Raw genomic sequence first — 26,791 nt, 5'->3', positions numbered from 1 at the left:
AATTAAATTGCTCCTCCCTCGGGGATGCGGGTACCAATTAAAGATGTTAGCTTAAGTGTAATAGTTACTTTGGTCTTAAACGATCAAAGGTAACAGAAATAGTCCACTTCGGCTAGGCTACGAGCTAGGCTTCCAGAGGTAAGAAAAAACCTCCCTAGTAAGCTGCCCGATCAGTAACACGGAAAAAGTTGCTCAAGGCAAGCCGGTTCTCCAGGCTGGACCCTTGGTTGTGGGTGTAAACTGCGCAGGGTGAAATCGGTGCGGTGGTTGAAAACAAGGTGCATGAAGGAGCGAGGAAAGCAGAAAGAGCAGAGTGGGAAAGGTAGCTGCAGAATCTGCCTCTGTCAGATGAACAGCAAGAGCCATCCAAGGTGGATGGTCCTTTAGACATAACCAAGGAAACGTCAGGGTGGAAATCACAGTTTAAACATCACAAGGCACTTTTGGGTTCCAGACACCTGCCCACACAGGTAAAGGTATCCGGGGCAGTTGGTGTGAGTGACTCTGAGGTGACCTGGCACACAGGTCCCAAGATGGATTTGGAGAAGCGGGAAGCCCAACCCCAAGTTCCTCTCCATGGGACAGGATAAACTAAGCTCTAATCAAAAGCCTGAAAGACTGACGGGGCTGAGGTGTTGAGCAGGTTGGAAAGGAAGCTCTCCCTGACTTCAGGCATCTCAGCATATCCCACCCTAAACCAGAAGAAAAGTCCTCTTCTGCCAATGATCAAGTCGAACGATCCTCAGACCAATCAAGGTGTCCGTTAGGCCTCTTACTGCAGCTCTGGGCCACGACTTGCGCCCAGCTCTGGCTCGGGGCGGCGGGGTAGGGGGTCCCAGCTTCCCCAGCCGCGGCCCCCGGGACGCCGAAGCTCGCGCTCCTCCTCTCTGGTCTCTCCTCCCCTCCTTTCTCTCCCTCATCCAGTCCCTCCCCCAGCTCCAGCAGAGGGGGGCCGGGCTTGGCTCCGCGAGGCCCGTGCATTCCAGAGAGCGGGGCCAGCTAGAGCAACAAAGGAGCCGGGTAGTCGGCGGGGAGAACTCTGGGGGCTGCGGCGCGCTCCGGCGGAGGTGGCGGCTGGGCCGCGGGCTGGCGCGGGGGCGGAGCCGCGGATAGAGTTAGGGACGTAGTCCCGCACCCTTGGCGGGCGCCTGGCCTTCATCGTGGGGCCGAGAGTTGGTTTTAGTGGTGGGAGAGGGAGTGGGGCTGGGGATGGGGGGCCCCGAGGGCTCCCGAGGGTGAAGACAGCTTGGATCGCCAGCCGAGGGAGTGGGGAGTTGCGCATCCCTGCCCGGGCCTCTGCCGCCCAACATGGGCCCCGGGTTCCAAAGTTTGCGAAGTTGGGCGCCAAGGGGCCGGGGCGCGCTGAGCGTCTGGGAGAAGCCGGCCCCGAACTCAAGGGGCGCACAGGTCGCTTGAGCCGCCTCCGCGGCCCCCAGGGTTGTGAGTGTGGCCGGGGGGCTCTGGGGAGCGGGCGGGGGCGCCGGGGCTTCTGCTGAGTTGGCGGGTCTGGCCATGGCCGCTGCCCGCCCTGCGTGGGGGCCGGAGCTGCCTCTCCTGGGGCTGCTGCTGCTGCTGCTGGGGGGCCCGGACCGGGGGGCGGCCTTGAGCGGGAATGAGACCGGGCCTGGGCCGGGGAGCGCTGGCGGGAGCGCGACAAGGAGCGCGGCCGTGACTGGCCCTCCGCCGCTGCTTAGCCACTGCGGCCGGGCCGCCCACTGCGAGCCGCTGCGCTACAACGTGTGCCTGGGCTCGGCTCTGCCTTACGGGGCCACCACTACGCTGCTGGCCGGGGACTCGGACTCTCAGGAGGAAGCGCACGGCAAGCTCGTGCTCTGGTCGGGTAAGCACACCCGAGCTAGGTCGTGGGGCTGTAGTGGTGGGGCGGGGGCACTGCAGAAAGGACTAGCCTCCGGCCTGAGCTGCTGAGCGGTCGGGGACTGCACCCAGGAAAGTTGGGGGACCGAACTGGAACTTTAGGAGCAGGTTACGTGCAGGAGGGGACCCTGCATGATGGGGAAGGGAGGGCCTGGAAATTGTGGAAACTGATCACAAAAGGCAGGGTGGGCGAGCAAAGAATGGGGGTGGGGGATGAGAGGCCTGTGAGGAGGGGGCTCTGAGCCCCAGAAAAGAACGTTTTTTAGGGAGAGGAGATGCTCCACCTACTCTGGAAGCAGGGTCCTTGGAGATTCTAGGTGTTTAGACCTCCGAGAAATCAGAATTGGAGAGAAAAAAGAAAAGTTGGAGGTTGAAGGGATTTAGCTTTTGGAGGGGAAAGGTGGGTGTAAATTTGTGAAATGAGTGAAGGAAAAGAAACACTCTGGTGATAAATAATGGAGAGGTAATCAGAACTATTTGGAAATTTTGATTCAAGAGATAGGAAGTCTAGATAACTCTGATTTTGATGTACTTTCACAAGATATTTCAGTTTCCTTATCTGAAAAATGGGAACGCTGATCCACGCTAGGGACCAAGAATGAAGAGACAATTCCAACTGTCGTTTGTGTGTTCTTTAGAAATTTAGATCCTTAGGCTCATCTAGACTTAAGACTGGGACTTGAAGCCCCAAAGCCTTCTCCTTGGGGTGGGATCTTGGCAGAGCCTGAAAACTGCAGAAGGAACCCAAAGAGATCCTTCCTTAGGAGTGTAGAGTGGATTATCTCCTCACTTGTCACTCTTCTGGACTGGGGGTCCACAGGGCACTGGGGAAAGAACTGGCCTTGTCATGACTGTTTCTAGCCACTTTGATTTAAAAACTAAGACTGAGGGGCTGGGGATGTGGCTCAAGCGGTAGCGTGCTCGCCTGGCATGCATGCGGCCTGGGTTCGATCCTCAGCACCACATTCAAACAAAGATGTTGTGTCCACCAAAAACTAAAGAATAAAATATTAAAAAAAAAAAAAAACTAAGACTGAAAGAAAAAAAATTAGGAGTCAGGAGCAGACCTTAGAGCCTTCTTCTTTTGATGCCTGGGTGCCCCATGTCTTAACTTGACCCCCAGGGCTAGGGAGGATCCTAGTGGAAGTAGTATATGTAGGCAGCTGGCCATTGTTAATTTGGCCACTAGAGTTCTCAGCTTTTGCTCAATGTTGGACAAGGCCACAAAGTTCCTGGCTTGGTGCAGATGCTGGAAGAACTTGGAGGATAATACACAAGTGGAGCTACGTCTTGTGTAGAGGTCAGGTTCTAAAATCAGTACATAAGGCAGAAGCCATGTATAACCACAGCAGCTTTGAAAACTCCAAAAAATACTGTAGTGCAAGATCCATGTAATTTTGCATATACACTCTTTAAATGTTTGCACAAATCATGTGAGATATAGTAATGTACACTATATAAGAACAGGTATACATAGGAAATATAACTGTGTCTCTAAAGTTATATACATGCAAAAGATTGAAAGAATAATAAAAGGAACAGGAGGGGGGAAAAAAAAAGATCAAGCAAGGTTTATTGAGCACTACCTGAAATAAGACTTAAGTTCCAGCTGTATGGAAAATCCAAATCTCTTGGCACTTAAATCTCACCCTGTTCTGATTTACTGACAGGAAAGATATTCTCTTCTCTTCTTTATTTATTTTGCAGAGGTCTATGGTTGAAATCTCCTAAGTTAAATGCACTTATGAAGCTGCCTACCATCAGATCAAGGAGAAGGGGCCCATACTCCTTAAAGCAGCTGCTGGACTAGCAGAAGTGGTTTTGATAGAAGAGTGCATGAGTTCAAACCTTACTAGCTGACTGAGCAGGGTCCTGCAGAGGCTTAAGCACTGAGCCCAAGGCTACTCTTCTCTCTGCCTTCCCCCATCCTTCAGCTCAGTCCTGTTCCTTGTGTGTTTGGTTGCACTCTTTCTGCTTTGTTCTTGCTGCTTGGTGTTCTGTGAAGCAGGGCCACAAGCAAATGTTGTTGTAAGCTGGGTCAGTGTGTGGGGAGGGTAAACCTGAGGCATATGTGATAATCGTAGCCAGGTTCTTAGCTGGGCTCTTGGCTAGTGGTTTGTCCTGTCCTGAGTTAGTGGTCTTGATCTGGTGTTAAATATGGTCAGTGTTACCTGAATCTTACAGGTGTTTTTGTGGGTGAAGAATGATTTAGTTGTTTTCATGTGTAAATTGTTGAGGACAGAGACTTGGTTGTCATTCCCCTCCCCCCCCCTCAGAATACTGAGTGTACAACAACCACTCATTTATTCAGTTGCATATTGAGGCTTGTCGCATGTCACCTCCTCAGACAGGTTCTGAGGCATAAGCAGATGAAGAATGCAGACACCATCCCTCTGCCATCAAGAGGAGGATAGGCTATTAACAACCACTGGCATGTGTTTACATCAATAACAGCAGATTTTAATCTCAAGTACCTTTTTTCTAGGTCAAGGAGATCATGCTTCATTCAAGGCAAGTGCTAACAGAAAAGGTTATTTGGAAATTTGAACAACAAGTAAATGCTGCTATTTTCTGTTTTATGTAAATAAAATTACATTTTTCTTTAGGACAATTAAGAGCAGATCAGTTTTTCTAATGTGTGGACGCTGATTCATAATAAGGGGGGGGCACTAGAAAAGAACAGAGTTACCCTTTTCACTAAGGTAGAGAACAGTAGTGGAGGGGTAGGTTTAGGAAGAAAGTATGCATTTGGTTTAGGCTGTGGGAATTGTGGATGCTCCTTGGCTGCATTTGTGGAGATTCCCAGCAGGTGTGGAGAGAGAAGTTGCTGTAGAGAATGGGATACTATGTGCTTCCTTGACCAGATTGCTGAGGCTTTGGAAGAATACCATGAATGAGAAGTTTATAGCTCAGATTGGTCTAATTTCTAGGTCTGCATAGTACAGGTCTCTCCTGTTGTTGATCTCTCTGGAATTGAGCTTCTTCTGTCACTTAGCATCTCTCCCCATTACAGCTGGAAATGCCTCCTTCCAGGCATTCCAGGCTGACCAGACAAACATAATGTCCAGGCCATGATCCACCTTAGGCCAAATCTGGTTTAGTAAATGGGGCAAGAAAGAGGCCCTGAAGCTGGCAAGGGAGTAGGTCACTGAGAGCTTGCACGTAGCTCCCTTGACTGCCTCTGTGGTTACATGGGTTGTGGCCCTGTCGCCCATCTGAGACACAGCCTGCAGGAAAGAAATAGAAAAGCTGGGAGAAATTTCTTATTTGTCTCCCAGACCTCAAGTTGAGAGGTGAGAGAAGGGACGTTGTTGATGATGGTGGCAATTTTCAGGGGCAGATCAGGAAGGATTTCCTTAGAGCCATTTCCAAACCTGGTTGATGATCAGAATCAGTTTAAAAACAAAACAAGGACTGGGGTTGTGGCTCAGCTGTAGAGCACTAGCCTAGCACGTGTGAGGCCCTGGGTTCGATCCTCAGCACCACATAAAAATAAATAAATAAAATAAAGGTATTGTGTCCAACTACAGCTGAAAAAAATATTTTTAAAAAATACATACAGGGTTAGGGATGTGGCTCAAGCGGTAGCGCGCTCTCCTGGCATGCGTGCGGCCCGGGTTCGATCCTCAGCACCACATACAAAACAAAGATGTTGTGTCCACCGAAAAGTAAAAAATAAATATTAAAAAATTCTCTCTCTCTCTCTCTCTCTTTAAAAAAAATACATACATATATATATGTATATATACACACACAAATATATATGTATATGACTTGCAGTTAATAAATGTTTTTATAAATAAATACATATTACATATACTTTCCCAAATATATGTGTATGTGTGTGTGTGTTATTTGAGAAAGTATAGAAATACAGAAAAACACCCAAGGACCAAGTTTTCATTTTGGCATCACATTTAACTTATGAATTGTGGGATATCCCACAATTCTAAAGAAAGGAGCATAAAACACAAAGGTACTGAATAACAGTTATAAATTGACACCTGGGTCTAGAACTTGGTCTAGTCACATCCCTTTCCCCCTTCTCTAGAGACAGCCAATATCTTGATGTTTTGATAATTCTTTCTTTTTTTTTTCCTGTACATTTTACCACCTAGTTTTGAAATCCTTAAACAGTATATTTCAGTTTTGCATGTTTTTTGAATCTCACATAGGTGGAATCATGCAGTATGTATTCTTTTCAACTCACTTCCTTTATACTGCTTTATTTGGTAAGATCATCCATGTTATTGCAGATCCTTTTCATTACTAAATAGTATTCCATTGAATGAATCATTACAATTTGTTTATCTATTTTTTTGTTGTTGTTAAATATTTAAGTTATTGCCAATTTTTGCTCATTGTGAATAACATTGTTATGGGCATTCTTATGTATATCCTGATGCACCTTGACACAGTTTTATCCCAAGTATATTCTTTTTGTTTTTTAGTTAATGGACCTTTATTTCATTTATTTATATGTGGTGCTGAGAATTGAAACCAGTACCTCACACATGCTAGGCAAGTGCTGTACTACTAAGCTACAACCCCAGCCTTCCAAACACATTCTTAAGGAATAGAATTGCTGGATGATAAAGCGTGCATACCTTCATCTTGTACCAAACTCTTTTATAAAGTCATTGTACCAATTCATACTGCCGCTTGTAGAATGTCATCATTAACCAACACTTGGTATTATCAACCTTTTAAATTTTTTCCAGTCTAATGCATATAATGTGATATATATATATTTATGATTTTAATTTAATTTACATTTTTTTTTTTTTGTGGTGGTGCGGGGATCAAACCCAGGGCCTTGCACATGCTAGGCAAGCAGATTGCCTCTGAAATACATTGGGGAAACCCTGTGGTTTTAATTAGCATTTCTATGATTACTAGTAAGGTTAAGCATCTTTGCAAATGTTTACCCACTATTTATATTTCTTCTTTTATTTATTTATTTATTTATTTATTTATTTATTTATTTATTTATTTAGTGGCACTGGAGATTGAATCCAGTGATGCTTTACCACTGAGCTACATCCTTTTTATTTTGAGACAAGTTTTCACTAAGTTGCTGAGCTGGCCTCATGCTTGCTATCCTCGTGCCTCAGCCTCTTTAGTAGCTGGGATTACAGGTATACACACTGTGCCCAGCTTTTGGATTTCTTCTTTTGTGGAGAATTTGTTTAAATCTTTGGCCTACTTTTCTACAGGACTGTCATTTTTGCAAGATCTGTGGGAGTACTTTATATATACTAGTTATAAGTTCTTTATTGGTTATATGTGTTAAAAATCTCTTCTGTGGTTTGCCTTGTTTTCTTTGCATCTTTTGTTGAATAGAAGTTCTGGACTTTAATCATTCTTCAAACTTTTATAATTAGTGCTTTTTTAGAAAAATCTTTTCCTGCCCCAAAGTCGTGAATTTATTCTCTGATGTTATCTTCTAGAAACTTCATAGATTTTCCTATCATTTCAGGCATATAACTCACCTGGACTTGATTTTTGTAGAAGCATAGTTCTATATATATTGTTTCAACAGCATTTATTTTTTTAAATTTATTTTTCAGTTGTAGTTGGACACAATACCTTTTATTTATTTATTTTTTTAATGTGGTGCTAAGGGTCAAACCCAGGGCCTTGCACATGCTAGGCAAGTGTTCTACCTCTGAGTCACAACCCCAGCCCTATTTCAACAGCATTTATTAAAAAGAATACCTTTAGCTAGATGCCCTGATGCACATCTGTAATCTCAGCTTCTTGGGAGGCTGAGGCAGGAGGACTACAAATTTGAGACCATCCTAGATACTTGATATATCTGTCTGAAAATTTTAAAATGGAAAAAGAACTGGGGATTGTAGCACAGAGGTAGAGCCACTTGCCTAGGGTGTGTGCAAGACCCTTGATTCAATCCCCAGTACTGCAAAAAAAAAAAAAAAAAGGAAAAATAAAATGAAAAAGAATCTCTTTTTCCCACACTCTGCCACAAATCAATCAATCAATCTCTCTCTCTCTCTCTCTCTCTCTGTCTCTCTCTCTCTCTCTCTCACACACACACACACACACACACAGTCCCCCACCACCCCCAGGCTCTTTATTGTGTTCTGTATGTCTATATGTCTGTCACTTGCCAGTATCATAGCATCTTAATTACCGTATCTTTCTAACATGGTTCTTCACCTTCTTTGAGCCAAAGACTTCTTTGGCAGTCTTGTAAAACCTAAACACTCCTCAACATAGTACTTTTAAATTCATAAAGTAAAAAAACATTGGATTAAAAAAAAAGTATTTAGAATCATATAACCAGAATATATAAGGAACTTCAAAAGCTCAAGCTCAGTAGCAAAAAAAAAAAAAAAAAAAAAAAAATCCCAATTAAATATTAGACAACGGACTTTTTTTTTTTTTTTAAGAAGTCACCTTCACTGCTACATCGATGTTCATAGCAGCACAATTCACGATAGCAAGATTGTGGAATCAGCCTAGATGCCCTTCAATAGATGAATGGATAAAAAAAATGTGGCATTTATACACAATGGAGTATTACTCTGCATTAAAAAATGACAAAATCATAGAATTTGGAGGGAAATGGATGGCATTAGAGCAGATTATGCTAAGTGATTCTAGTCAATCTTTAAAAAACAAATACCAAATGACTCCTTTGATATAAGGGGAGGAAACAAGGACAGGGTAGGGACGAAGAGCTTGAGAAGAAGCATTAACAGGGGTGAGAGGTGGGAGGGAAAGGAAGTGAGAAGGGAAATGGCATAGAAATGGAAGGCGATCCTCAGGGTTATACAAAATGACATATAAGAGGAAAGGAGGGGTAAGACAAGATAATACAAATGGAAGAAATGATTTACAGTAGAAGGGGTAGAGAGAGAAAAGGGGAGGGGAGGGGAGGGAGGATAGTAGAGAATAAGACAGACAGCAGAATACATCAGACACTAGAAAGGCAATATGTCAATCAATGGAAGGGTAACTGATATGATACAGCAATCTGTATACGGGGTAAAATTGGGAGTTCATAACCCACTTGAATCAAACTGTAAAATATGATGTATTAAGAACTATGTAATGTTTTGAACGACCAACAATAAAAAAAAAAAAAAAAAAGTCACCTAGCATGCGTGAGGCACTGGGTTCGATTCTCAGCACCACATAAAATAAAATAAAGATATTGTCCTCCTAAAACTAAAAAAAAATATTAAAAAAAGAAGAAGTCACCCCAATAGCCAATAGGTACATAAAATGTTCAACGTCAGTAACTATCAGGGAAATACAAGTCAAAACCACAATGAGATATCACCTTACCTCAGTTCCAGAATGGCTAATATAAAAAACACTAAAGGTAACAAGTGCTGAAGAGGATGTGGAGAAAAGGGAACACTTGCATGCTGTTGATGCGAATGTAGTTAACATAGCTATTATGGAAAAGAATGGAAGTTCCTCAAAAAATTAAAAATAGAATTACCACATGACCTGGCAATCCCGTTATCTAAAGGAAATGAAGTCAGCATGTTAAAGAAACTTCTGGACCTCCATGTTTTATTGCAGTACTGTTCACATTAGTGAAGAAATGGAAACAATGTAAGTGTCCATTAAGAGATGGATGGATCAAGAAAATGTGGTACATATGCACAGTGGATACTGTTCAGCTATGAAAAATAATAAGACTCTGTCACTTGTGACAATGTGGAGGGAACTGGAGATCACATGTTAAGTAAAGTCAGGCATGTAAAGACAAGTATTGCGTGACTCACTCATTTGTGGAGCCTAAAAAAGTTGATCTTCTAGGGGCTGAGGCTGCAGTTCAGTGGCAGAGTGCTTGCCTTGCAAATGTGAGGCACTGGATTCGATCCTCAGTACCACATAAAAATAAAATAAAGGCATGCTGTCCATCCAACTACAAAAAACAAACAAACAAAAAAAACCCAATAACAACAACAACAACAAAAGTTGATCTCCTAGAAGTTAAAAGAGTAGAATGGCGGTTACAAGAGGCTGGGGACAGTAGGGAGGGAGGGAGGTGCAGAGAAGGAAAGGTTGATGAATAGATAGTAAGTTACAATTAAGACAGGCTCAAGAAGCTCTGGGTGCTATTGCACAGTGTGGTGACTATGGGTAACACTTAGCTACTGTGTATTTCTAAAAGCTAGAAGAAAGGTGTTGAAAGCTTTTGCCACAAATGTTAAATGTTTGAGGAGATAAATATGTTTCAACCTGATTTAGACATGATGCAGTGTGTACAGGTATCAAACATTAAATGGTACCCCATTAATATATATATACAACTTTCATGTTTGTATATCAGTTAAAAATTTTAAAAGTATATAGGGTCATAAAGGAAATGGATTATACTGAAACACAGGACTGGAGGTGTGCCCCATGTGTGAGGCCCTAGGTTCAATTCCCAGCACCAAAAATAAAAATGAATCAAATATAAAGAAACAAATTTGTGCTCCAATACATGTGTGCTTCTTTATTAGCTAAATAAGACCTATACAGGGGTAATAGCCACTATAATGACCAAATAGTGATGGAACTGACAAGATTTACAGATATCTGTGATGAAAATATCCGATTCCATTTTGATAAAGCTGTGGGTTGTGCTGAACATTATTATGGCATATTGCTTACATTCATAGTAGAGGAAGGGCTGAATTTTAGTTAGGTGTATTTTTTTCCTATCCAAGTTCATGGACTACTGAATTCTCTCCAAGAATCCTTGATGAATCACAAGCTAAGAACTTCTATTTTATAATATACTCATGTCTAGTGGAGAGTCTGGGCTATTCTTGGTCCTTTGTGTTGTTATAAAAGTACAGGTTGTTGATTTTGATTGGGATTACATTGACTATATAGATTGATTTGAAGTTTTAAAAATAGATCTGTTTATTTTCGTGTCTTCCAAACTTTGAACATTTGTTTTTCTACTTAAATATTTCATCTTTCTCAGTATTTTTATAGTTTTCTATAGTTATTAAATATCATTCATTAGATTTATTCCTAGACACTTGCTATTTTTGATGCTATTTTAAATGATGACTTTAAAATTTGTTTCATTTTGTGTTTATTGTTGGAATAAAGAAATACACTTGGGGCTGGGGATACAGCTCAGTTGGTAGAGAGCTTGCCTACATGCACAAGGCCCTGGGTTCAGTCCCCAGCACGCAAAAAACTTGGGGCTGGGATTGTGGCTCAGTGGCAAATCATTTGCCTAACTTGTTTGAGGCCCTGGGTTTGATCCTCAGCACCACATATAAATAAATAAAAATAAATTCCATCAACAACTAAAAAAAATTAAATTAAAAAAAAGAAATACACTTGAAATTAAAAAAATACTTGATTTTGAATCCAGTAAACTTGCTAAATTTATTCACAAATGTAGTCAAAATCATTTATGGATGAATTTTGTTTCTTCTTTTTCAAGATGTATACCTTTTATTTATTTCTATTGCTGTACACCAGACTTCTAGTATATTGTTACATAGAAATGGTAATAGTAATAGCACCCTTCATTATTTGCGTTTCTGATTTCCAAAGAGAAAGATTGACAGATAAATTTGATTGTGATGTCAGTTACACTTTATCAAATTAAGAAAGCTTTCTTTTAGCCAGGCACAGTGGCCCACATCTGTAATGCCAGCAACTCAAGAGGCTAAGGCCAGAGGATCATAAGTGTGAGTCTAGCCTCAGCAACTTAGTGAGGCCCTTAGCAACTTAGCAAGACCCTGTCTCAAAATAAAAAATAAAAGAGGCTGGAGGTGGGGGCTGGAGTTGTAGCTCAGCAGTAGAGTGTTTGCCTCCTACATGTGAGGCACTGCGTTGGATTCCCAGGACTACATATAAATAAGCAAATAAAATAAAGGTCCATCAGCAACTAAAAAAAAAAGAGAGGCTGGAGGTGTAGCTCAGTGGCTCAGTAAGCACCTTGGTTCAATCCCCAGTACTGGAAAAAAAAAAAAGATTTTTTTTTATCTTCTTATTTGCCAATTATTTTATCATGAATAAATGTTGAATTTTATCAACTATCTTTTCTACCTTCTGTTAATGAGAATGATCATATAATTTTCCCCTTTAATCTGTTACTGTAGTAAATTGCATTGATTTAATTTTCTAATGTTAACCCAACCTTAAGCAGGGGTTCTCAACTTCAATAATCAGAATCACATAAAAAATCTTTAAAGGTCTAGCTCCATTTGTGGTAAATGTTATTTTTAAAGGCTATGACTATAAAAATGTACAAAGTCTAATATTGTAATACTTGTGTTTTTCTTTTTCTTTTGTTGTTGTTTCACATTGTTGTTGTTTAGTTAGATAAAAGAAATAAATCAGGTGCAGTGGTGCACTCCTGTCTTCCCAGCTGCTCAGTAGGCTGAGGCACGAGGATTTCAAGTTCAAGTCCAACCTGGGCAACTTAGCAGGACCTTGATTCAAAATAAAATATAAAAAGGTTGGGCTGGGGATGTGGCTCAAAAGGTAGCTTGCTTGCCTGGCATGCGTGGGTCGTGGGGTTTGATCCTCAGCACCACATAAAAATAAAATAAAGATGCTGTGTCCACCGAAAACTAAAATAAATAAATAAATAAATATTTAAAAAATCCCCTCTCTTTCAAAAATAAATAAATAAATAAATAGGGCTAGGATGTAGCTCAGTGGTAAAGCATTCCAATACCAAAAAGAATAAAATAAAAGTAAAAGAAATAAAACACTATAGACAGATAAAGCTGATGTCCCCATTTGTCCTCTTTCCAGTTTCATTACCTTCTCTTCTCTGGACAGTTTCCTCTCATTCTAGTTTGTGTACGCGCACATGCGCACACACATATGTTTGTTTGTTATCTTTATTTTTTGCAGTGCTGGAGATCTAATCCAGGGCCTGGAACATGCTAGGGAAGTGCTCTACTACTGAGTTACATCCCAGCCTTCTATATTTCTTTATTTTTGTTTTTAAGCTTAATTGCTTTTGAAAGAATGTTGTACTATGTGCTTTTTTTAAAAAAAAAAAAAAAGAACTTTATTTATTTATTTATTTATTATGTGGTGCTGAGGGTCAAACCCAGGACCTTGCAAGTGTAAGGCAAGCCCTCTACTGCTGAGCCATGTGCTTTTAAATAGCACATGCACATGGTACAAAATTCAAAAGGAACAAAAGTTAAGTCCCATTTCTGCTTCTAGTTACCCATTTTCCTTTCTACCACACTACTTTTTTATATGTCCTCTTAGAGATATCTGACATTTGTCCAGTTGTAGGGATGGCCTTAAGTCTCTCCTCTACTCCCAATAGATGCCATGCTGTGGGGACTGTTCTCCACTCAACTGTGTCCATTTAACAATCATATTGGGGCCGTGGATGTAGCTTAGTGGTAGAGTGCTTGCCTAGCATGCTCCAGGCCAGACCTGGGATCTGAGCCCTGGCAATGCCAAAAAAAAAAAAAAAAAAAAAAAAGCCAACCATTTGTTGAGTGCTATTTTCTAGGATCTATGCTATTTGCTTTATATAGATCTATGGGTGCAAGTATTCAGCTCAGTTGGTAGAACGCTGGCCTAGCGTGCACCAGGCCCTGTGCTCATTCTTAGCACCACCAAAATAAACAAAAATAAAAAGCATATTGGAGGGGTAGAGCTGTAGTTAAGTGGTAGAGCACTTGCCTAAAACGTGTGAGGCACCAGCTTTGATTCTCAGCACCGCATATAAATAAATAAATAAACAAATGAAATAAAGGTCACATCTATAATCCCAGCGCTTGGGAGGCTGAGGCAGGAGGATCACAGGTTCAAAGCCAACCTCAGCAATGGTGAGATGCTAAGCAACTCAGTGAGATCTTGTCTCTAAATAAAATACAAATAAAAGCATTTTGGACTACTGGACATCATTTCTTTTCAATGCATATAATTCAACCCTGAATAATGTTCTTTTACATTGATTTTATTTATTTATTTATTTTTGGTTCCAGGGATTGAACCCAGGGCCACACATGACCTAAACATTTGCTCTATCACTGGCTACCTCCCTCAGTCCCTGATGTGTTATTTTATTTAGCTGATGTTCTGTTTATGGATATGGAGGCAAGCTGCTTCCACTCTGCCATTATAAACAATGCTGCAATGAATAATCTTCTATATTATCTTTGGGAAAATGTGAAGTAGAATTGCTAGTATAAAATTTTGATAGATAACACCAAATGGTCTCCACAGGGGTTTACCAATTTTTATTCCTATCAACAATATATAGAAGTAACAGTTTTCCCCCATACTCTTGACAATACAGTATTTTCAAATGTTTTAATCTTTACCAGTCTGAAGGTTAAAAAGTTACATGTTATTATCATTTTATTTTGCCTTTATTTTAAGAGGTTGAATATCTATGTTCAAAAAGTAATCAAAGTCTTTATGACTTTTTCAAAGTCCATTTGAGTTTTCTCTGTGTGATCTATTTTATTTGTCTTTTGCCCATAATTCTATAAGATTAAGCATTTCCTGCTGATTTGGAAGAGCTGTATGCATATAAAGAGATTAACCCTTTACCTATAATATGTACTAGAAATACATTTTTTCATGTGGCTCTTCTTATGATTTTATTTGGTTTTTATCCTACTGAATGTATCTCTTTTTTCTGAAGTTTCTTTTCTTTAAATTTATTTCATGGCTTCTGGGGTTTATGTCATGCTTCCTCACTCTAAGGTTAAAAAAACATTTCCATATTTTCTTCTAGTACTTCAATTTAAAATAAAAATGTAGTTATTTTTTATCTATCTGGAATTTTCTTTCATGCAAGAAATGGGAAAACGAATCCACTTTATTTTTCCTGAAATGGCTCCTAAATTGTCCTTTAAGATTAATAATCTATCTTTTTCCTGGAGAGTTTATTTTTAAAATAAGAGACAAGACAATATTTAAAGTGAAGAGGGAAAAAAAGAAAAATGGTGTCATAAAACCCAGATAAATAACAGCATTTTTATTAATTAACTGCCTGATGCTCTTCTAGAATACACTTTACTCCAGAGAGCTTTTTCCTTGCTTTTTTTTTTTTTCCTAAGTACTGGGGATTGAACCCAAGGGTGCTTTACCATTGAGCTACATCCTCAGCTCTTTTTATTTTTTTATTTTGAGACAGGGTCTCCCTAAGTTGCTAAGGCCAGTTTTGAACTTTCGATCCTCCTACCTTAGTCTCCTGAGTCACTAGGACTACAGGTGTGTGTTACCACACCTGGGTCTACCCTCTTAAATGTATTATTTGTTTTGTTTTTGTTTTTGTAGTACAGGGTATTGAACTCAGGGCTTTGTACTTACTAGGCAGCTAAATCTTCAATCCTTTTTAAAATTTATAATTTTATTTTGAGACAGGGTTTCACTAAGTTGTCAAGGCTGGGCTTGAATTTTTTTTTTAATTTATGAAGTTGATCTTTATAACACTTATTAAATAGGCAGCCATAACATGGAGCAGGGAGTCCTATAATGCATATATATGGTATCCAAACCTGACACAGAATGAATTCATACAATGGCCTTGAACTTTTGATCCTCCTTCCTCAGCCTCTGGACCAGCTGAGTTTATAGGAATGTGCCACCTCAACCAACTTAAATGTATTGTTTAAAAACATCCAGTAAAATTTGCTTTTGTTTGGGTACCGTTCTATTAGTTTAAACAAATGCATAGTATCTTGGCCACCATATTTAAGATAGAGAACAGGCCCATCACTTCTACATACAGATGGCCCTGATTTACAGTGGTTCAGCTAACAATTTTTCATCTTCAGGATGGTGCAAAGCAATGCACATTCAGTAGAAACTGTAGTTGGAATTTTGAATTGGATTTCCTCCTTGACTCGAAATACGCAGTCTCATCCTCTGTCCAGATGCTGGGTAGAATGCCACCCCGGGTTGGCTGTATGATCATAAGGGAAACCACTGATGCTCCACAGTGCACTGTATGGCTGTACTGGGTTGCTCAGAAGTTTAGGTGCAGTTTCCAGCCAAGAGCGGTGGCCCACACTTATGATCCCTGCTACTTTGGAGGCTGAGGCAGGAGGATCACAAGTTTGAGGTCAGACTGAGCAATTTAGTGAGTGAGACTCTGTTTCAGAATAAAAAGTAAAAGGAGTTGGGAATGTAGTGGTAGTACCCAAGCACCAAAAAAATGGGAAATAAAGAAAAGAAAAATGCATTTTCCATTTATGATATTTTCACCTCGTGGTGGATTGGTGAGCATGTAGCCTCCTCATACCTTGAACATCTGTGTTCTGTCCTGCTGCTTTCTCCCACAACCTTGCCCCTGATACCCATTGCTGTGTTTTCAACCCAAGCCCACCCATTCAGAAATTCTGGGACTGGGTCCTCCATCTAGGTGATGAGGGTCCTGCAGGTGATTCTAATTTGAATCAATTGGAAACCATTGCCTGAGAATATTGCTTCATAACTGGCAAGAACTTGGTTCTTGCTTGGTTCCCTGGAGTCTAGACTGTGACCTGTGAGCAGTCAGAGGCCTCAGACTAGTAAAAACAACCCTTCCTGCGTGCTTACTACCTGACAGGCACTGAGTCAAGCACATTTAACCTGCTGTCTCTCACTCTTCATAGTAGTTCTGGGAGGTTAAATCTTTCATTCTCATTTTATAGATGAGGCAACTGAGGCTAGAGATAGAGATTAAGTACTTTGCCCAGCTTTACATAGCCAGGAACCAAGATTTTGGAGCCAGGCTAATTTGCAGTGCCCATGATTCTGGCCTTTCCACTGTGTCACCTCTCTCCAGTAGGGTGGTTACCCGCCCCCACCATGCCCAGCCTGACAGTGTGACAGTTGTCCATCCTGGCTGTCATGTCCTCAGAAGATTCTCTCAGTACAACTTCTTACTTGATTTGTTGAGCTCCTGGAGCAGGGGTGATTGAGGAGAGGCTAAGAGGACAGAAAGCTGAATGAGGCCAGCTCCTGGAGAGAGCAGGGGAGAGGCCTGGGCCGGGTGGGGCTGCCAGGAGACCTCTGCCTGATTCTGTCTGTCTTTCCTCCCTTTGCACTGGACCGAGCCTCCTGTGTTTCTCTCCATCTGATCTCCTGTTTCCTCCTCTGGCTCTGGAGTTCCTGGCTCCTCTGACTACCTCTTCTTAAGCCCCTACCTCTTCTCTCTCTCACTTCAGCTTGGTAAGAACAAGCGTTCTGGGGGCTGGGTAAGGGGAGACCATTCTGGGTTCTGGTGAATGGGCCCTGGGAGGAGTGGGGGGTAGGGTCTCATAGCCTCCTGTTCCGGAAGAATTCTGTGGAAGGGTTCAAAAACACTTGAAAAGGTGATCCCTCCAGGGTACTCAACCAGAGGCACTGCCATACCCTAGCAGGGAATTTGGAAATGGAAGCTGGTTTTAAAATTTTAATGGGATTACAGTGTACACACAGACTAGAGCATAGATCATGATTTTCACAAGATGAACATACTCATGTAACCAGAACGAGATCAAGAACTAGAATATTCAAAGCATCCCAGAAGCTCTTCTTCAAGCCCTCTCCTAGTTGCTAGCCCTGGAATGAGTGAGTGGGGGCATCTTTTGTTTGTCACAGTTACTTAAGGGTTCTGCTGGCATTTAGTAGGCAAGATTAAGATATGCTAAATGCCTTTCGATGCACAATACAGTCCTGAAGCACAAAGAATTGTCCTGCCCAGATGTCCTGTTGAGAAATGCCACGTCTGACAGGTCTGAGCAGTAATGGCCTGCAGTGTGGCACAGGCCTGGGGACCAAGCGGTGCAGCTGTGTTAGTGGATCAGAGTAAAGACGGGGTTCACTGTAATAAGCCCACACTGTCACCCCTGCCTAGGCCTCCGGAATGCCCCCCGATGCTGGGCAGTGATCCAGCCCCTGCTGTGTGCTGTGTACATGCCCAAGTGTGAGAATGAACGAGTGGAGCTGCCCAGCCGCACCCTCTGCCAGGCCACCCGAGGCCCGTGTGCCATTGTGGAGCGGGAGCGGGGCTGGCCTGACTTCCTGCGATGCACCCCTGACCACTTCCCTGAAGGCTGCCCGGTGAGTTGTCTATGGGGCAGGATCTGCAATGTCTGGCCTAACATAGGAAAGGGTCTGGCAGGATGCAGAGGAGCCAGAGCCTTCTTTCCTGGGGACCTCAAGTCTACAGCCATGGGAGCCATGAGTCACAAACCCAAACTGCAACTCACCGGCTAGACCAATGTATCAGGGTTTCTCTACTGATCCAAGATAATAAATTTAGCAAAAAAAAATTTTTTTTGAGCACCCACTTTGTTAGGTGTAGGGAATTTACAGGAGTCATGGATGAGAGGAGACTGTCTGTAGGGAGTTGATCATACAGCTGGAGACACCAAGGCAAGGGGGTAAGATCTAGAAGTCTAAACTGATAATAATAGTAAGAATGATAGTAATAATGCTAGTTATTATTTAGTACATGCCAAATACCATGATAAGCACTTTACATCTATTAATTTAACCCTTAAACTCTACTGTGTGGTAGGTACTACCATCTTATAGATGGGAAAGCTGAGGCAGCGAGTGGTCAACAGGTGGTCAGTTAATTACCCCAGCCTGCACAGCCACTGAGTGGCTGTTTGAGTCCTGGAAATGGGCCTCCGACACCACACTCTGCCCCTGATACCTTTTCCTGAAGAAGAGGCTCATCCCTGATCTGATCTCCCTTTGCCACTGCCTTCTTCCCTTCCCTGGTGCCAGAATGAGGTGCAGAACATCAAGTTCAACAGTTCGGGTCAGTGTGAAGCGCCTTTGGTGCGGACAGACAACCCCAAGAGCTGGTACGAGGATGTGGAGGGCTGCGGGATCCAGTGTCAGAATCCACTGTTCACCGAGGCCGAGCACCAGGACATGCACAGCTACATTGCAGCCTTCGGTGCTGTCACTGGCCTCTGCACGCTCTTCACCCTGGTCAGTCACAAGGGAGGATAGGTCATGCTTTGAGTACAGGTGTTCCCTCCTCCTGGAAACAGGAAAGGAGCATGGGGCTGGGCTGGGGGGGGGGGTGCGGGAGGGGGCACCCCAGGGAAGGGTCATGATGGAAGAGCCTGGGGTTTAGATAAGGGCGTCTGTGGCAACAGAACAACCCTCACCTGGCAGAATGGCCACTCTCTTCCAGGCCACCTTTGTGGCTGACTGGCGGAACTCCAATCGCTACCCTGCAGTGATTCTCTTCTACGTCAACGCGTGCTTTTTTGTGGGCAGCATTGGCTGGCTGGCCCAGTTCATGGACGGTGCCCGCCGGGAGATCGTGTGCAGAGCAGATGGCACCATGAGGCTAGGGGAGCCCACGTAAGTGTCTTGAGGACCCAGAGGTGAGGACAGTGGAGGAAAACTGTAGTGGGCACTTCCCACAGAAGGGATAGGTTATACCTGAAAGCGGGATTTCAGGGAAGGATTCATCTGGGTTTGGATTCCCCTTGTTGAGCCTTGGCTTCTGCCTCAAAACCTGGATTTAAAGCAGTATCTTCTAGAACCCCTTCATGTGATCTGGGTCCTGTCCCCAAGCCCAGGGACCCTCCAGACCTTAGCAGCCCAGGATTTGGGGACAGGGTGGAGAGATTTGGTAGAGGGAGTACAGATTGACCTTCCCAAGTGACACCCACATATTTGCACAGCTCCAATGAGACCCTGTCCTGCGTCATCATTTTTGTCATCGTGTATTATGCCCTGATGGCTGGTGTGGTCTGGTTTGTGGTCCTCACCTATGCCTGGCACACCTCCTTCAAAGCCCTGGGCACCACCTACCAGCCACTCTCAGGCAAGACCTCCTACTTCCACCTGCTCACGTGGTCACTCCCCTTTGTCCTCACCGTGGCAATCCTCGCTGTGGCCCAGGTATAGTGACTGGCGGGGGCTGGCGACCTGAGTGGGATAGTCTTGCGAGAGGGACCAGCAACTGAAGGTCCCTCCCACACTTTCCCGCTGCAGGTGGATGGGGACTCCGTGAGCGGCATCTGTTTTGTGGGCTACAAGAACTACCGATACCGGGCTGGCTTCGTCCTGGCCCCAATTGGCCTGGTGCTCATTGTGGGAGGCTACTTCCTCATCCGAGGTGAGTGAGGACTAGGCCAAGGCCAGTGGAACCACACGTGTGCCGAAAACCTGCTTTGTGGAGGTAGGAACCAGGAAGGGTCACCAGCTCTGCTACCTGCACAACTGAGACTGCAGCTAGCTCATCCCAGTCCTTGGTGCAGTGTAGAAGAAGGTGACCTTTAGACAGGTACAGTACCATGAGCTCTTGCTATGTGGCAGTGCCTTTGTATTGTCCAGAAAAATGTACCCCTTCCTCTAGAGCCCTGACCAGGCTTACTGAGTGGAACTGGGACTGCAGTCCAGCCCCTGCCTCCCCTTGGCAGGGTACAGTTGTGTAATGACCAGCCTGGGTAACCCACTCTGCCCACGTGGATCCACCTGTGGCCCTTGGTTGTGTGTGCTGTCTTTAATTTTATACTGTCAGCCTTTTGGAGTTTGGTTTCCGTCTCCTTCCTACCCCAACGCACACATAGTTTTCATAACATGCACAGATTTACTCGTCCCTAACTTCCCTGTCTCAATCTGCCACCCCACACTGAGCTTCCGTATCTCGCTTATTTTCGTTGGGTTTTGTCAGTTTCAGTTTCCTCCCACTGAACCGTCAGCCTTCTGTTCCGCCTCTTTCCTCCCTTTCTGGCAGTGTCTGTGCCTCTGATTTATATCTCATATCTGTGCTGTCCTGTACAGTAGCCACTAGCCACCTGCATTGCCGCTAGTCCAGATTGAGATGTGTTATAAGTGTAAAATACACACTGCCTTTCAAAGAAAAGGCACCAAAAAAGGGGAAAATATCTGTTAATGATTTGTTGTGTGGATTATATATTGGTGCGATTACATTTTGGATATATTACATTTATAAAACACATTGAAATTAGTTGTTTTTTTTAATATACTTACTAGAAATTTTAAGATTATACGTGTGTCCCACAGCATTTTCTCTCCAATAGTGCTGCTCTTTTCTAGTTGTAGATAGACACAACATCTTTATTTTTCTGTGGTTCTGAGGATTAAACCCAATGCCTCACATATGCAAGGCAAGCGCTGTACCACTGAGCCACACCCCAGCCCAACGGTGCTGTTCTTGAGTTGGTTTTACGCCTTTTCCATCAGAAAACTTTGACCTGGCTGCTTTCCTTAGGAGCAGTGGGGTCAGGACAGGGGCTCCCTCTTTCTCTCCGGATGCTGCCGCTGTGTCATTCATTCCAGCCCATGGCAGAATTGCTATTAGCTGTTCTCCCGTTCTCCAGTGTCTCCAGTCCTCCAAGCTTTAAGTCAGCACAAGTGTAATCAGACCCAGGACTCTGGGGCCCTGGGACCCTCCCCTACATAACCGTCCTTCTCAGGAGAGTGGCCTCACTCTGCTAACCCCTGAGGTCCCTGTTCTGTTCAGGAGTCATGACTCTGTTCTCCATCAAGAGCAACCACCCGGGGCTGCTGAGTGAGAAGGCTGCCAGCAAGATCAACGAGACCATGCTGCGCCTGGGTGAGTGGGCCTGGGGCTGAGATCTGAAGTTCTGGCCAGCCCAACACTGTACCCTCGTGGGGCTCAGGAGCCTCCAGGGTGCAGTAATGCAGGGGGACAAGTTAGCGGCCATGGGACAAGGACAAGGTATGTGTGTGTAGGTGGTGGTACTGGTGGCAGCTTGAAAGAAGAGGGCCTTCTCAGATGGGAGAAGCAAGTTGAGTCAAGACAGCTCCATGTCCCCACTTCTCCCATGGGAGCCTTCCCACATTTGCCTCACAGGTCCTTCTTGCTTTATTTTGGAGAATACCCTTCTTGACCTGAGCCCAGTATGAACTCACCCCATCCTCTGTTGCTCATTAGGGCAGACACACTCCCCCATACTGCTCCAGTGTCTGACCGGTAACGTCCCATTATGTCCCTGTCCTCTACAGGCATTTTTGGCTTCCTGGCCTTTGGCTTTGTGCTCATCACTTTCAGCTGCCACTTCTACGACTTCTTTAACCAGGCTGAGTGGGAGCGCAGCTTCCGGGACTACGTGCTGTGAGTGTGGGGACTGGGTTTGGAGGTGGCAGTGGTGGGAGCTGGAGCCCTGGCTGTAAGGGCAGCATCCCCTTTGCTGTGCAGCAGGAGTCTGCCAGGTCCCTCAACAGATGAGGCTGATAGTGTCTGGGCTTCCAAGACATCAGCTGCTCTGTGCTGTGCCAGACCTGGGAAAGAGCCTTCAAGTGCCTATTCCACTCTGCCCTTCTACGTGTACCCCTTGGCTGGCTGATGGGATGGTGTGTTTGTAACTGTTAGGAAGCCTTTTCAAGCCAGGTGCAGTGGTGCACACCTGTAATCCCAGCAGCAATGGAGGCTGAGGCAGGAGGATTGTGAGTTCAAAGCCAGCCTCAGCAAAAGCAAGGCGCTAAACAACTCAGTGAAACCCTTTCTGTAAATAAAATACAGAATAGGGCTGGGGATGTGGCTCAGTGGTCATGTGCCCCTGAGTTCAATCCCCCGTACCAAAAAAAAATAAAATAAAATAAAAAATAAAAATATAAAAGAAGGCTTTTCATCCTTTGCTTTCTTTGACCAACTCAAGGTTGTACCTTCTACAGCTTTCTCCATAGATCCCTACACAGGAGTAGATACCAGTCTATGACAGGTTAACAATCTGTTCAGGTTTGCTAGTTGTACCTGTGCTTTTTTGTGTACGAATGAGGATGATTAGGAGAGAGTGAGTCATCTCAACTTCCTCAAGTGCAGCACCTGCCATTATAAGGAGCAACAGTTAAAATGCCCATTAAAGTGGACATTTGTCTGGACTGCTTCAGGCTCATTTTTAAAGGTTCCAGCTTCTAGCCTGGGAAGTTTCAACTGTGAGGGACTGGGGAGGTAGCTCAGTGATAGAGCACTCATGAGTGAGTCCCTGGGTTTGATTCCCAGTCCCCAAACAAAACCACCCAAGAGTACCATGAGAATTGTACTCTTTCCAAAGTCTTTGGATTGATAGTCTGGATCCCTACCCATTGGACTCAGAAAGACTCACCTGTCAACCATCCCTCACCACAGGTGCCAGGCCAATGTGACCATTGGGCTGCCTACCAAGAAACCCATTCCTGACTGTGAGATCAAGAATCGCCCCAGCCTCCTGGTGGAGAAGATCAACCTGTTTGCCATGTTTGGCACTGGTATCGCCATGAGCACCTGGGTCTGGACCAAGGCCACACTGCTCATCTGGAGGCGCACCTGGTGCAGGTGGGATCAGCAGCCAGCTCATCCTGTCCCTCCTGTCTTAATTGCAGCCTCAGGTCTCCCACCTTTAGGCTTTGTCTAGTTCTTCCTGCACAAGGTCTTGGGCAGCTGTGTTTTCCAAAACAGGGCACTGAGCTGCCTGAGGTCCTCTTCTCAGTGGCTATCCACCGCCCCCTGGTGGCGCCGCCTGTCCTTGGGCGACCTGAGGCATGAGTGTGGACCAAATACTGAGCCAGTGGGCAGCATTTGGTGAAAGTTGATGACTTGACAGCAGGGTACACAGGAGCCTTGTGTTCTAGGTTCACTTCTTTGCAGGGAAGGCCTCTACTCCTTAGAGTCTTTGAGGCATTTAAGACTCTCAGAACTTCCTAACCTAGAGGGAATGGGACACTATCTTTCACAAGATTTGGTGGTGAGTGGCCGCTCCTCCACTCCCCTCTCCACACTTTCTCAGGTTGACTGGGCAGGGTGATGATGAGCCCAAACGGATCAAGAAGAGCAAGATGATTGCCAAGGCCTTCTCTAAGCGGCGGGAGCTGCTGCAGAATCCAGGCCAGGAGCTGTCCTTCAGCATGCACACCGTCTCCCATGATGGGCCTGTGGGTGAGCCTGGCCCTGTCCTCCCTTGAGCCACTTAACCCCGAGTGCCCAGCTGCCTCCCCTCCCAGGACACTGGATGTTTGGCAGACTGTTCTCCCTTCTCCCACTCACACACTCATTCTTTTCTAGTCCACCTCACCTCTCTGAAGGCCTCTCTTTCTCCTCTGTTCCTGTCATGGTCTGTGAGGGTTCCCCCCTCCTCCTCCTCCTCCTCCTCCTCCTCCTCCTCCTCCTCCTCCTCCTCCTCCTCTTCTTCTTCTTCTTTCCCCAGCCCTATTTTGTATTTTATTTAGAGACAGGGTCTCACTGAGTTGCTTAGCACCTCACTTTTGCCGAGACTGGCTTTGAACTCATGATCCTCCTGCCTCAGCCTCCTGAGCCACCCAGGATTACAGGCTTGCGCCACCACACGGGGCTCTCTCCCTATTCTCTTCCTTTTCCATTTGCTCTCTGGGCCAGAGTAAGCCAGGGTTCCAAGACTAGATTTCTGACTGTTGTTTAAGCCCTTTGGGGACTTGAAGCTGCTCCCCTCAGATTCTGAATGCATAGATCTCTGTGGTTATAGACCTTTCTCTGACAACTGGAGGGGGAGGGACTAGCTCAGGGGAATGGTGCTAGATAAGGAAGGAGCCACTGAGAGGGACTGGGAAGTCACTATTTCATCTTTCTTTCCATCTCCAAAGCGGGTTTGGCCTTTGACCTCAATGAACCCTCAGCTGATGTCTCCTCTGCTTGGGCCCAGCATGTCACCAAGATGGTGGCTAGGAGAGGAGCCATACTGCCCCAGGACGTGTCTGTCACTCCTGTGGCGACTCCAGGTATGAGAGTTTAGGCTTCTGTAGGGAGGTGGTGGGCATAGATGCTGGGACTGGAATACCAGGCACTACCAGAGGGGGAGGAGGAAGGAAAGGCCCCAGAGGATCTGAAGCCAAGGCACTGGAAGTCCAGAGCTCAAGAATAGGGGTGCTGGGAGCTTAGGGGTATAGGTAGAATACTCAGTGATAAAGTGCTTGCCTAGCATGTGCAAAGCCCTTGTTCAATCCCTAGCACCACACACACACACACACATGCGCACAGAGAATAGGGATGCTGGGGAGGGAAGGGTGTTGAGGACAAAGCCAAGGCCCCAGGCAGTGTTCTCTCTCCTGACAGTACCCCGAGAAGAACAAGCCAACCTGTGGCTAGTTGAGGCAGAGATCTCTCCAGAGCTGGAGAAGCGCCTGGGCCGGAAGAAGAAGCGAAGGAAGAGGAAGAAGGAGGTGTGCCCCCTGGCACCAGCCCCTGAGCTTCACCATCCTGCCCCTGCCCCTGCCACCAGCGCTGTTCCTCGGCTGCCTCAGCTCCCCCGACAAAAATGCCTGGTGGCTTCAGGAGCCTGGGGATCTGGGGAATCCTGCCGACAGGGAGCCTGGACCTTGGTCTCCAACCCCTTCTGCCCAGAGCCCAGTGTCCGTCAGGATACATTTCTCCCCAGTGTTCCAGCCCCCACGGCCTGGGCTCAGGGCTGCCGCCAGGGTCTGGGGCCCATTCACTCCCGCACAAACCTGATGGAGGCAGAGCTCATGGATGCAGACTCGGATTTCTGAGCCTACAGAGCAGGGACAGGAAAAAAGGAACAAATACTGTTCCAAGGCTCTTCTTCCTCCCTGAGAGCGCTTCCCTGGATCTCATCTTCCAGAGAAACTGTGGGCCAAGTGCCCTCCCAGGAGAGTTCCGTATGTTTGGCTTAAAGCAGCAGGACTGTGGGAAAGAGCCAGACTTCTCCATGGGTAGGTCTCACCCCAAGGGCAGGGCCCTGGAGCTCAGGGTCTTTATTTCTGTCCCACCAGCTGGAGTCTGACTGGCAGCAGTAGTCTCCAGCAGAGCTTGTGGTAGGGCAATAATGGCAGAGGCAAGGGTGACAGTTCTCAGAGTAGATTGTGGTGGCTAGGGAGGCAGCCATGTCCTGTCTTCCAGATGGGGGCTGGCTGCCCTTTTCTGTGCCAACAGGTGCCCTTTCTGGCACTCTCAGACCAAAAGTGTTTATTGTGTCATTTGTCCTTTGCCTAAGTGGGAACAGGGCTCCCTTCTTCATTTAAGGTGGTCTTGAGACCAGAAGTGCTTACTGCCACAGGGGCCTCTCTAAACAGGTAGCCCTACCCCAAACCCACTTTCTCTTCTGCATCCGCCTTTCCCCATCTCATTTCTATCAGGCCAGACTCTTCCGGCTTCCTGTTTGTTGATTAGGACCTAGAACTGCAAGCACGTGCGAACGAACACACACACACACACACACACACACACACACACACACACACTGAGCTCTATCTCTTAGTGAGAGATTGATCCAGCTGTAGAGCCTTGGCCTGGTAAGGAGTGACTTGGAGCCTCTGGGCCCCTGAGAGACATGTTATGTCTTCTTCATGACCATCCTGTGGGGATGGATCCTTTGACTTGAGGGGCTATCCTGGGAAGCTGCCTTCAGCCAGGCAGGAAAGCTTCTTTCAATTTCCACAACTGCTGGGGTAGGAGATTCCCACCTTTCATAACCTCCAACCATGTCCCCAGCACCCCATATTCCAGACCCAGTAGCTGGAAACCTTAGAAGTTGGCTGGGTTTTAGATTGGGGGATAGAGATGGGAAGAAGAAATATGAAAAATAAATAAAATGTTTTTGTATAAACTCCAGTGTGTTTATTTTCCGTAGCCCTAGTTTTGTCCTATTTACCCAGTCCTGATCACTTGTCTTCTGCGTTCCTCCTAAGGCTCTTCTGAAAGGCCAAAAGCTTGGGGCTGATGAGGTCAAGACTGACAGCCAGAGGTTGAGCTATGTCAGTTTAATGTGTCCTCCCTGGCTGATTGATTCTCTATGAACAAAAGCTCCTTGATGTCCACAGCCAGTTCATTGAGTACTAAGCATAAGATAATCGAGCACAAGCATGCCGCTCAGCCCTGGAATGAAGATAGGAAGCAAGCATCTCCTGGGGTCTACCTCAGAACCTCATGCCATCTGCCAGGGGATGTCAGTTTTACCAGTGCATTCTAATCCGAGATGCCTCCCTGGGTCAAAGTCATGGAAGCCCATTAGTCTCACTTCCTCCAAATAATGTC

General features: G+C 45.1%; 1 protein-coding gene across 1 annotated transcript; it reads left to right on the top strand.

Annotated features, from left to right (window-relative positions):
- The first annotated feature begins 1,509 nt into the window (after positions 1-1,509).
- Smo (smoothened, frizzled class receptor) lies at positions 1,510-26,316 on the top strand. Its single transcript, XM_026392795.2, has 12 exons — positions 1,510-1,840; positions 17,684-17,889; positions 18,565-18,774; positions 18,983-19,155; positions 19,482-19,701; positions 19,795-19,918; positions 21,290-21,382; positions 21,796-21,904; positions 22,919-23,104; positions 23,556-23,704; positions 24,385-24,519; positions 24,854-26,316. The coding sequence occupies exons 1-12, from the start codon at positions 1,513-1,515 to the stop codon at positions 25,285-25,287; spliced, it is 2,367 nt and encodes a 788-aa protein (XP_026248580.1). The 5' UTR covers positions 1,510-1,512; the 3' UTR covers positions 25,288-26,316.
- Positions 26,317-26,791: the final 475 nt, after the last annotated feature.

The sequence above is a fragment of the Urocitellus parryii genome, chromosome 3 (assembly GCF_045843805.1).
Source record: "Urocitellus parryii isolate mUroPar1 chromosome 3, mUroPar1.hap1, whole genome shotgun sequence".
In the NCBI taxonomy this organism is placed as follows: Eukaryota; Metazoa; Chordata; class Mammalia; order Rodentia; family Sciuridae; genus Urocitellus; species Urocitellus parryii.
This window is presented reverse-complemented; position numbering and strand designations above follow the sequence as displayed.